The sequence below is a fragment of the Chanos chanos genome, chromosome 1, assembly GCF_902362185.1.
Source record: "Chanos chanos chromosome 1, fChaCha1.1, whole genome shotgun sequence".
NCBI classification, from domain to species: Eukaryota; Metazoa; Chordata; class Actinopteri; order Gonorynchiformes; family Chanidae; genus Chanos; species Chanos chanos.
This window is the reverse complement of record NC_044495.1, coordinates 45351805-45364778: the sequence shown is the minus strand read 5'-3', so window position 1 is coordinate 45364778 and position 12974 is coordinate 45351805. Positions and strand designations below refer to the sequence as shown.

General features: G+C 41.3%; 1 protein-coding gene across 1 annotated transcript in view; it reads right to left on the bottom strand.

Moving 5' to 3' along the window:
• adamts3 (ADAM metallopeptidase with thrombospondin type 1 motif, 3) overlaps nt 1-12974 on the bottom strand; it is an 81654-nt gene that overhangs the window by 15198 nt on the left and 53482 nt on the right. Inside the window, exons 13-18 of the mRNA XM_030794340.1 lie at nt 12215-12390; nt 11726-11859; nt 9656-9779; nt 6197-6280; nt 5455-5535; nt 2063-2226 (exon numbers count right to left, since the gene is read on the bottom strand). Of these exons, the coding sequence (XP_030650200.1) occupies nt 2063-2226; nt 5455-5535; nt 6197-6280; nt 9656-9779; nt 11726-11859; nt 12215-12390 (763 nt within the window). The remainder of the gene's footprint in view (nt 1-2062; nt 2227-5454; nt 5536-6196; nt 6281-9655; nt 9780-11725; nt 11860-12214; nt 12391-12974) is intronic.

Below are 12974 nucleotides of genomic sequence, written 5' to 3'. Positions count from 1 at the left end.
TGGTGTTAGTGGTGTCCATGGTGTCAGATTGTCTCAGTGGTGTTAGTGGCGTCAGTGGTGTTAGTGGTGTCAGATTGTCTCAGCAGTGTCGGTTGCGTCAGTGGTGATAGTGGTGTTAGTGGTGTCAGATTGTCTCATTGGTGTCAGTGGTGTTAGTGCCGTCAGTGGTGTTAGTGGTGTCCGTGGTGTCAGATTGTCTCAGTGGTGTTAGTGGTGTCAGATTGTCTCAGTGGTGTCAGTGGTGTTAATGGTGTCAGACTGTCTCAGTGGTGTCAGCAGTGTCATTGGTGTGTATTAGAAGACACACATGCCAGTCTAGACTGGTGCAATGTAGGCCACTCTCAACAGTACAGGGAACTAAACACTCCAAATTGGCAAGAAAAGAGGGTACACAATTCATTAAACATAAATTAAATAGAAAAAAAGGACAGGTTAAGGCAGAGACAGGCTAATGGTACATTAAGCATTTTGAAACTGCTGTATTTTCACTGTCTCTAAAACAGAAAACTCTGACCTGAAGTTTTCCATTCCAAAACCTCCCACTATGGCCCTTTTTTCAAACAGTGTAAAAGCTAATCTGACTGTTCAATTCTTCAACTTATGTTCAAGTTTCTCTCGCTGATCAACATTTATTTTCTTCACTTGACAAGAGCATTAATCACCACATGCCCACACATCAGTTACAGCCGTTTTCACATCCTTCTCTCCTTTTCTATCCACAAGCGCCCTCCTTTCCAATTCATTTCATGTCTCAAAATTGGCAACATCTGCAGCATAACTGTCTCCTCTCTTTTACCAAGCAATACACTTCTAATCTCTGCTCTCTTTTCTCACTTCACAACCTCCCATTGAAGTCATATTCTGGTGTGTCTGGAGGGGCTGGGCCTCAGGTATTATTCTAGTGTATCTGGAGGGGCTGGGCCTCAGGTATTAGCTGTGCATTATATCAGTGCATTCAAAGAGATCAGTGCATTCAAATCAACACCAAAATAGGAAACCAGCTCATATTAAAATCACTATCAACCCAAACACTCTACTCTCATAGTAGAAATACACTGATGTGTCTTTAGTTTCAAGACGTTCAGAAGCTGATGAGATGGTATAATAACTATAATCACCTTTCAGTCAGATGAATCACATGGCCTAGGAATACAATATATCAGGTTTCTCCTCTCTCTAGCTGCCATAGAGCATGTGTGATTAGAAGAGTTCCAGAGCTCATCAGGCCAGTCTGGTGAATATTAAGTGTGGTCCCACTCTGTGTCAAGTCTACTGAGCACCAAACCTTGAGGTGCCCACGGATGTTCACACAGCAAACATGTTTAACCTTCTAATGGTTTCAGTCTGAATTCTCAATTTCTGCCAGTCTGTGAATGACTGATTTTTTATTTTTCAGTTCACCCGCAAGTACATGAAACAAGCTCCAAGTTTGTTTTATACAATGTTTTGTCCAAGTACTTTTTTTTAAATACATATGTGTTTTTCTGTGTGTGTATGTGTGAGAGAAAGAGAGAGCGGGAGAGAGAAAGAGAGAGGGAGGGAGAGAGAGAGAGAGAGAGAGAGAGAGAGAGCGAGAGAGAGGTAAGCTGTGTTCTCTCCTGTGACTGGCAGATCAAAGTTGCACATCATAATAAAAGAAAGTGCAGATGGTAACACTCTGCCAAAGTACAATTCTCACAGTGTTCTATAATCCACCCCTCCCCTCCTAGAGAGAGGAGCAATTACACAGATGGGAGTGAAGATACACACACATTAAGGTGTCTGTGAGTGCCAATCAGTCACATATAGATTATACATTAAGGGAAATCCCAGCAGAGAGCTCTGGACAACAGTAAGCTCAGTGGCGAAATGGACATTTGTGAAACTAATTACTGACTGCAGATATACTGTATGAGATGGTTAATATCAACTCTCCTAATTTTAGAAACCGCACTCAGCCTGAATATTAATAACTGAAAATTGCATGTGTCTCTCCAGATAGACGGTCATACATTCGCACTTTAGCATTGTTTCAATGTGTGGGAAGGTTTGAAGCATGATAAACTTGTGAGTCTTTTGTTACCAGAACAATGACAGCATCGTGGAGTGGTCCATCCGTGTGCAGGGTCTCCACGTCTCCCTCGATGATGTAATCCCATTCCACTCCCATGTCAATAAAAGTGCGTGACCTCACCTCCTCCCCTTTTCCATTCAGGATGTAGTGACCCGTTGCCTGGTTCTTGATAGCTGAAATAAAAGATTCATTAGAAATCTTTCACTTTCACATCATAGAAAAACGAATAAAACTGAACCAAAAAACAAAATCTGAATAATTATCATGGCTGCATATTATTAACAATTCAACAGTGGTGGATTGTCACGAAAGTACATGTAATCCGTTACCGTAGCCAACTTAAGTACATTTTCTGGTATTTCAATTTCCATTTTTAACGTACACTTCTTTACACTTCCAAGTTTGAGTCCAATACATTCATGTGACTATGTTCCTTGCTATTTTTGTGTGGGAAAAAAAACCCAAAAAACAATTGCCTATAATGTCTGATATTATACAACAGTTAGTCCCAGTCAGGTAATTTGGATGAAAGACATTCCGTGAGTTCTGATACGCAGTATAACAGCACTGGGATGTTTTACTAAATGTATCACTCTGCTTTACAGGTTTGGTGATATAACCATGGTTACATAAAATTCAATAGAGCATGTTTTAGAAAATAACGGTCTCATATTTCAGTAACTTCACATTCAATGGAACATACAGATAAATGTATATGATACATTCCTAATAGCAACCTAGGCTGCAGTAAGGAAAAAGATTAGTGCTGCTTAGCAACCCTTTTATTGGGTAATGGAATCCTAATGGAACTATTTTTGTTGACGGAGCCAAATAAACAACAAAAACCACAATCTGTTATCCCAAATGACCATTTGTTGATAAATAGCCTTGGTTCTAGTACTCTTGTATAACAGCCATATCACACAAAAGGAAGTGCTGTTATATTGTACATCAACGCAGCTGCAATTATCTTCAGCAATCGGCCTGCGCATTGCACCTGTGATCAAAAAACAGACGTGCTGTTATCCTATAAAGCAGCACTCCCTTGTGTGTGATATTGCTTGTCAACTTTTAAAGTAAATTTTGAATTACAAATACAATAACACATGTAAATACTTTAACAACATCATAACTAATAAATCTCAACACTTTTGATATTTCAGTACATTTAAAACCTAATACTGCTGTACCTCAAGCAGAAATTTATATGTAAGTCTTCTATTTTACTGGAAAATATTTTACCAAACGTATCTGTCATTCAAGAATAGGATTCATGTACTTTGTCCACCACTGCAGATCAATTATGTTGATAGAGCATAGTCTATCAACATATTTAACTGTCTATTCCACCATTCCAGTTCTAGATACCTCCATAACTCTACACCACATTCAGCTAATTACCTCTTTATCAGAGCAGTGATTAGTTGAATCAGGTGTGAGTTAGAATTGGTGGAAAACCTATGCAGTGCCATAGGTTCAGGACTGCAGCTGAGAAATAAAAAGCAAATTCCCAACAATATTTAACTAAAGCAAGGAAAATCAACATCAGGGTATGGGAATATATTAGCACTACACTACACTCTAAACTGAATCATACCAATTTACAAAATGCACACACATATTTGCTGAGCATTTCTATGATATTTACAAATATCATAGTTCATTACAGTGTGAGTCCCCTGTCACACTGACTCATGGTGCTCTGACTCACACTGTGAGCTGGTTGCAGAGATTCAAACCCTTAATGAAAGGACATAATCAGCCAGAGGTGATAAGTTGTTCATATGGCAAGTGGGGAAGGCTTAACTGGACCAGAATGAATGAAAAACGAGTGACAAAAGAACCTGGGGAGGCCTGGGACTTCACTCAGTAGCTTGATGTAAAGTGGTGGCCCGCACTGACGCTAACTGCTGTGGTTCACCTACACTCATCTTTTGTACTCTGTTTTAAAAAGCACAGACTTGACAGTGAATTGTTTTACCTCAAGACCATGAACACAGTGCAGTGTTCCTCTTTGCTTATAAGGCATAGCTTCTTTACATTATCAATCTTTATGAGTTTACATTAGAGTTTTTGGCTGCAACTAATCTGTAACATCTCTTCTGAAATCTCTACTGGGAGGCATAACCATGTAACACTATATCAGAGCCTTATACTGGTCTGTAATGCAGATTTTAATTATTTTACTGCACTTACTTGCATAGTTAATTAGTTGAAGTGGTCTGTGATTTTTTTGTTTAAGCTACAGAATGATTCTCTCAGGACTAAAATGACACAGACCTCCTCTGAAATTAAGCCTATATTATACCCATTCATTATATTTATGCGTGTATGAATGCATGTGTGTGTGTGTGTGTGTGTGTGTGTGTGTATATATATATGTATAAATAAATGAATAAGTATATAATATTAAATCCTTTATGTGTGTGTATGTATGAATGTATATACACATATATAAGTCAATATGTACAGTATATAATCCTGTATGTATGTGTGTGTGTGTGTGTATATATATATATAAATGAATGAGTGTCACGGTCTGGCCCAGTACCTCCACTTCCTGGTCCATGTTTTCTTTGTATCCTGTCATGCATGTCTTGTCTGTTTTGTGTTCCAGGTTTGCTCCAGTCCATGTTTTACCCTAACCCTGGTCCCTGGCTGACTGACAAGGGAGGTGACAAATCGCCAGTGCCTGTTCCAGCACACCTGCTGCCATTTACCTCATAAGCCATAGCATTTAAGCCATGCCAGGATCCATGCTCCTTACCAGATTATCTTGCTAAATTGTCTCATCTTTGTGAAGCTTGTTTTGTTTGGTATTTTTTGCTCTTTGACCTAAGCCTGCATTTTGGATTTGAGACTTTTTGCCTAGTGTTTTGGAACTACTATGTGGATCTCTTTGTCTTCTTGTTACCAACCCAAGTCTGTTTTTGCCACGAGAGTTCTGTCAAGTCCCTGATTACCTTTGCCTGGTTTTTCTGCCTCTCTGAGCTTTGTACTCTCTACCTGTTTTGACTACTGGTTTTGCCTGGGCCCTGCCTGTACTTTTTGTTGTGGCTTTTGCCTTTTTGCAATATTCAGCTGGACTATATTTTTGCCTGTTTTGCTGCCTATGTTTTTTGACAGCCTGCAGTGACTTCTTACTTCATTAAACATCCACAAAGTCACTCTTTTGTCTACTGAGTCTGCTTTTGGGTCCTTAGCTCCAACTAGGCCTTACTGGCTATAACAAATGAGTACATAATCCTGTATGTGTGTGATACAATTATTTATTTGTGTGTGTGTATATATACATGCATACAGGATTTTATAAATGAGTATATAATGCTGTATGTGTACATGTTTACATGAATCCTGAGTCCTTTGCAGTGGTGCCAGAGCCACCATCAGGCATCACTTACCGAGAGTCTGAGGTGATGCCTCGTGTTCCTGAATCATCACATGCCTGGCCCCAGGGGGAATGAGAAACATCTTTAGGTAACCTATGCACGTGCATGTGTGAGACAGCGATGGAGGCCAGGGTTTGGGAGAGATAGTGGAAAGTGTTAGTGAACAGAGTCTATTTGTCTTTTCTTTGCAGAGGCAGACATCCCAGTTTGGTTAATAGGCATGTGGGCTCTAACAGAGAGAACAGCATGAATAAAGCTGAAGTCTATCTGTTCAGAAGAGAGGACCTGCAAGCCTACGAAGAAACAACATCTAAAAATGACAAAATGTTCTTCATCCCAGTCCAATCACCCATCTCCATTTAAAATAACACATTCTCACAAAGATCCAGATATTCTTTAATCGTATGAATCAAAACCAGGGCCAAGTATCCTAACCTGTGTCAAACATAATAGAGCTGGTTTTGACTGATTTTGAGAATAGACATGTGTCTTACTGTTTATGTTGCCATGGTTATGATGTCATTATTCTTCAGGGTAAAACTATACACGACACTGCCAGAGTTCAAGACTGGAGCGTCAGTGAGTGGAGATGACGTGATGCTGCAGTGTAGCTTGCATACACAAAAATGATCAGAATGGAACCTTTTGTCAAATAAAAGAAAAAAATGACACACAGCTCTACCGTGGCTCTACCTTTGCCTTTCGTCCTCTATGCTGGATGTCTGCATCTCTGCAAAGTACCATTCACACTCACCAAGAACATTCTTAGAGTCCTCTGTTTCATTCAGGAACACATGTCGTGCTCCCCGTGGCAGTGAGAAAGCTCCTCTGGTTTTCCCTTTGGGGACGGAATGAACTGGTTATACTTTAGGAAATGCTCCCCTTTCTATTCACTATGTTCAGACAGAAGGTGGTGTGGGCAGGCTAGACTGGTGTACAGAGGTGCCAGCAGCAGTGGTGCTGTTTGGTGTCTGACTGAGACAGAGTGGTGATGTGGGCTCTGGAGTCTATCTATTTACAGACATAAACTGAGGCCTTCAGAAAAGCTGCCCCAAGGACGCTTCATCATTAAAGATATGAAGAGGCAGATCCCACAGACAGGTCTATCAGCTCAACACTAGCTAATCCACAGAGAGAAAGACTGTGTGTGTGTGTGTGTGTGTGTGTGTGCGGCTGGCTGTTTTATGTATTTTTCATGAGTGCACTACCTACCAAAAGTACTAATTACCCATAGCTCAGCAACACTCCTCCACTACTCAACAAATGCTTTGGTTAATGGACATTTACCAAGCACCTCTACTCAATTAACATTCAACTTGATGTGACTACAAAATCAATGCGTGTGTGCTGAATCGAGACACTGTGAATGTGCTGTCTATATCATCAGGAGGCTGTTTTAATTAGCGAATGGAAAAGAGAGCATTACACAGGGAGAGTAAAGAGTAAGATTAGATAACACAGGATACTTGCAGATTGTGTTTTCCAACAAAGGGATTTCTTTTTGGCATCTCTTGCTTAACTGCTTTCCTGTTAAAGAAGTCATTGATTTTAGTGAAAAGTAGAAGAGAGAGAGAGAAAGAGGTTACAGAACAGTTCAAGGTCATGCTGTCAATCATTTCACTTGACATGCACGTTATGTCCTGTCAATCAGAGAAACAGAAAAACTGTCATTAGATGTCATGTGTCAATCAGAGTAACAGAAACACTGTCATTAGATGTCACGTTTTCTGATGACCACCTGTGTCCAATGACATTTCCACATTATGACCAGCTGGACACAGAGTCCTGTACAATGCCATTAATGCCATGATGCAAATTATGAGTATCCTTACAGGAATGTGTTTTCATGAGAGATCATGAAAAGATATGACACTCTCTTCCAGACAACATGCTATTACGTTCTCCTTAATTCACCATTGGTCAGATCTGGGTTACTGCTGCTGGTCATAACATCAGGGCGTACTTGCCAAAAAGGAAATCACCATTCACATGACATTGTTTTCAACTGTATCTCAAGTACATTTTTGTAAGAAATAGACTGTAACCTTTTGAAAGTATACAAAGTAGCACCATGCATTAATGAACTGGTGTTTAGTTATGCTGGACATACATAAGAGCAGTACAGAAATGCAGTAGAAAGTTTTCATGACCTCTTGTGAAAAGCAGAAACTCTGAAACCACCTAAGTGGCAGCTTATGACATTTAAACATCCTTTTAGGGACAGTGGACAACAGCAACAACCGTAACAACCAGAATAACAGCAAATAACAACAACATCAACAGTATCAACAAGACATCACAAAACACTCATTGTTGATTGTTGCAGCAGTCCTACCATGAATGCAGGCCTTTTTTCAGCCCTGTGCCAGTACAGTGAGCATAGTGATGCCAGTGTAGAGGATGATGTGGTGTGGGGGTGAGTGTTAATAAAGCAGTGCCTCTCCTCTGAGGCTAAACAGTCCTGTCTAAAATAAATGACATCCAGGCCTGGCACTCTGAATCTTACAAAACAAACTTTTGCTATTTAACATCTTATCCCACCACATTTGGAGAAGGCAAGGCCTGGCATCTTTTAATAACGGGTTTCAATGGTAATTTGGCCATTGAGAGAAATTAATTACTGCAGCTCAAATCCCATCTTAAGAAACTCGTCCGCCAAGTCTTAAAACCTCTTTGTCGTTCTGCATGAGCAAACATAAAGCCAGCAGAGTAAAGCCTCAAATCATTACTCTGGAGGAACACAAGACCTCAACACATTTCAGTGAGAGTGTGTGTGTGTGTGTGTCCTAACAAGCCCACATGGCCCATTATAGAGAAGTCACTTTGCCTCTTAATGGTCTGTCTAAACTAGCGGGGCCATAAAGATGCACAATTTTTTTTTCCTTAAGTTTTCACTACACCTCTGCCCCCGCTGACTTACAGAGGTAAATGGCAAACACCACCAGCCTAATCAAATGCCTGCTCCACAGCCCTGAGGGGTAGAAAGCTTTGAGAATGTGTTTCTCCCAAAGCAAATTGACATCTGGTGGGAAAACCTTAGGGTTACTCCTGTCAGCTCTGTTTCATTAACCTCCTCTACACCACCTTTCATGATGGACAGAGCTATGGGGCCAACTTGAGTTAAACACGATAACTGTTATGAATGATGAAATGACTGATGAACTGATAAAATGTTTTATAAAAAAAAAAGAAAGCATTTACAAATGATCAAATATTCTGATACTATTAATAATATTAACCTAATTTTAGTATTAGGAATAAAGTAATACTGGACATAATAGTGTTTTTTCATGTTATGCATGTCAGAGACCACGCTGCTCTGTTGGCATTCACAGCCAGCAAATACATATTATATGTCAACTACATATTACACATCAACTGCAAAAATACACATTACAAATCAACTACAAAAAAATTATTAAAACTGGAATCTGTGTCACTGTGACAACACACACTCAGTGAGACATTAAACCTAGACAGTTATAGGGATGTATACATGTGTAGCACATGTGACTCAGAACTGTATGGATCTCAGACAGATTGCATAGCCTGTGTGATATACCACACTGATACAGTATTCAAAGCATTGAAAATGCCTGTGGTCTCAGTTAATTGTTCAGCTCTATTTTAAAGCCATTACATAGACCATGGTATGAAAAGGGTGAACACATTTATAGCAACAGATGTGTTCGGTTTACTACAGAGAAAGAAATAACAAACGGAAATCAAGTGTGAAATTCACCATTGATTAAAATGCAAAACAGGCTTTCAAAGACCGAAGATTAGGACTTGCATCTTAATCAAGCAAGGTAGTAGCGTCGTTTACCTAGAGTGCCTATATGCATAAGTTATACTACAAACACTCTACAAAAACTGTGTTAATCAACCCGGTTTGGATCCTATGGTGTCCCACTGGGCAGAGAGACAGCTGGGCAGAGAGACAGCTGCCTGTGTGTGTTTTAGTGTTTATAATCAGACCACGGCTCAGGTCAACCATTCAATATGTATTCGTTCTGTGCATCAAACCACAAAGGTCACTGTAACCCACATCAGCAGCTCTGTGCTGTCCACACAACAATCCTGAACGTGACACATCTGAAAGCAGATGCTGAAAATAGGACAGGGAAAAAACAAACACCATGGCTGGACTGCTGCAGCATTGAAGAGACAGCTTAAGATAATTATCAGATAAAGAACCAAAAAAAGTTCCTACCGGCTTTCTTGGGCGTACGTGTAAAAGTCCCTTTCACTGTCCGACAGTGAGAGTTGTCTCCTCCACACACTCCACACTTATCCTCGACTTTATTAGAGCCAATCTCTCTATCACAGCCCACTTTCTAAAGAGAAGCAAAACAAAAAGAAGGCATGATTTAACCAATCTGTCCCAAACCAGCAACAGAGGTGATGCTGTTAGCTCTTCATGACATGGCGTAAACCTTGTTATCACTGCGTCCAATTCTCATCTACTCATTTCCACAGGAAAAAACAATTATTGACTTTATTCTCTCATGATGTTTATTTTTTCACTGGGCTGCACTCTGAAAAGGTAACTGGGCTGACAGCTGGTCGTTTCAATCTGGACCACACTGAGCCTAACCTAGCAGCTCTGTGTTTCTCCTCAGTGTTTCTCCTCAGTGTTTCTCCTCTGTGTTTCTCCTCTGTGTTTCACCAGTCATTCCACACAGAGAGGACAAGGCACTCACCAGCCAAAGTCATGCCCTCACAATCCCACAGCCTGTCAATCAACAGCTCAAACAGACTAATGATCATCTGTAACAGCTATGTTTTAAGGTACTGAGCCTCATTAAAATTAACTGACCAGACGTTTGTTAGCTCTCTGGAGGTGCCGAGCACAGCTGTGAGGTTTATAGAAAAGAAATTATTGGTTTACTCAGACAAAACTCTTAGGAAGCTCACCCTTGGTCAACAGTAACAGTAAACAAAATAGTAAGTAAATAAAATGGTCAAGTTTTTTCCCACATGGCATCGTCATATTGTGTGTGAGTGAAATGCATTTCTTCATAACACAATGGCTTGTTTCTGTGGTTTGTAATGAGATTAAGACAGTCTGCGCAGACCTCGCAGCATCAGCAGGAGCTTGCTCAGACCGACCTGAATTATTATATGAAATGCACTGAGAAAACTCCACAGCCCTGGATGAAGGAAGGCTGTGAAAATCTCCCTGTGAGAATGAGAAACGCTGAGGAAGGCAACGGTAAATGGTTTTCTTTCACACACAGTTTCAAAGAGGAGGAAGATTTCCCTGCCTGCCAAAGAGAACCCATCAACCATTGTGACAAGTGTGGCAATGAGATTTCCCCCCCCATAAATGGTAGCTGTCAGCGGCCTATGGACCGCACACTCCCTCCATACAGAGATACTAAACGTATCACACATCGCCCCCCCACCCCATACAGATACAATAAGTTCCACACACTCCCTACTACACAGATACTATATGTACAACACACTCCCCCCTACACTGATACTATACGCACCACACACTCCCCCCTACACTGATACTATACGCACCACACACTCCCCCCTACACTGATACTATACGCTCCACACACTCCCCCTACACTGATACTATACGTACCACACACTCCCCCTACACTGATACTATACACATCACACACTCCCCCCTACACAGATACTATATGTACCACACACTCCCCCCTACACTGATACTATATGTACCACACACTCTCCCTATGCAGATACTATATGTACCACACACTCCCCCCATACACTGATACTATACGTTCCACACACTCCCCCCGTACACAGACACTATATGGACTGCATATACCCACCTATACATATACTATACATACCACACACTCCCCCCTACACAGATACTATATGTACCACACACTCCCCCCTACACTGATACTATATGTACCACACACTCTCCCTATGCAGATACTATATGTACCACACACTCCCCCCATACACTGATACTATACGTTCCACACACTCCCCCCGTACACAGACACTATATGGACTGCATATACCCACCTATACATATACTATACATACCACACACTCCCCCCTGCACGGGTACTATACGTACAACACACTCCCCCCTACACAGATACTATACGAAGCGCACACTCCCCCCGTACAAAGACACTACATGTACCAAACACTCCCCCCATACACAGATACTATAGGTACCACATACTCCCCTCTATACCAATACTATACGTGCTACACACTCCCCCCTACACAGATACTATATGTACCCGCCCCCCCCCCCCCCCATAGCTACTATACGTACCACGCACTCCCCCCGTACACAGATACTATACGGGTCCTTGTACGAGCATCGCGTCCCATCATGCACCAGCTGCTTCATGTACGCCACTTCGCTAGTCTCCTTTGACTGACAGTACAGATGGCATCTTTTGTTTGCTAAGAGATGAAACAAAGATGAAGAAATGAAAAAATATGAATTCATTCATGAAACTCCCTGATAACATATAAACTATGATCATGGACAAAGATACAGCTGGTTGACTGCTGTTTACAAGACCACAAATAGAGAACTTTTTATCAGTCTGTTTTTTTTTTATAAACAGTTTGTGTGTAAAATGTGTGGCTGAGGAAATAACAGATGTATAATACACACTTAATCAGCTGCCGTGCAGGTTACACACCTTTACACAAGCCACAAATTCAATTCAGTGCTCTGTGTGCGCGCGCGTGTGTGTGTGTGTGTGTGTGTGTGTGTTGTTTACATGTGTTTGTGTGTGTGTCCCACTCTCACCATCGGGGTGTTCATAGGGTAGCCAGTGGTGTTTGGCATTCTGATACTCAAAGTGGGAGTTCCTGAGTTGGCATTGCTGGGCTCTGAAGTCCTCAAAGTGTTTGGGGCAGTCGTCAGTGTTACACAGCTGATATTCATAGTTTACACCAGGACAGTCCTGCCCGCCGTTAGATGGCCTGCACACAGGACACAAGTCAACTATACAGGCGCGTATAACACTGGCTGTCTGACAGACACTTTAAAATGAGTGTTACCGTGGAACACAGTCCACATAACAGAGCCCTGACATAAGAGCAGGTAGGGGCAGGGAGATGAACACACTCTATATCAGAGCTGACTATTATCTCTCACCAACACTGCAGACCACTGTTCATTACATCCAGTGGTATTATATGATGTACACTGCCTGGCCAAAAAAAAGTCACCGTTTGGATTTGCAGCCTATGGAAGGAGTGTTATGATCTGGGGTTGCTTCAATTAGTCAGTTCTAGCCTCAGCAACATTATGTGGCAAAAAAATGAAGTCATCTGAGTACCTGAATGTACTGAATGACCAGGTTATCACATCAATGTATTTTTTCTTCCCTGATGGTAAGGGCATGTTCCAGGATGACAATGCCAAGATTCATTGGGCTCAAATGGTTCAGGGAGCATGAGGAATCATTTTCACACATGAATTAGCCACCACAGAGTCCTGACCATAACCCCACTGAATCTCTTTGGGATGTGCTGGAGAAGACTTTACGCAGTGGTTTGACTCC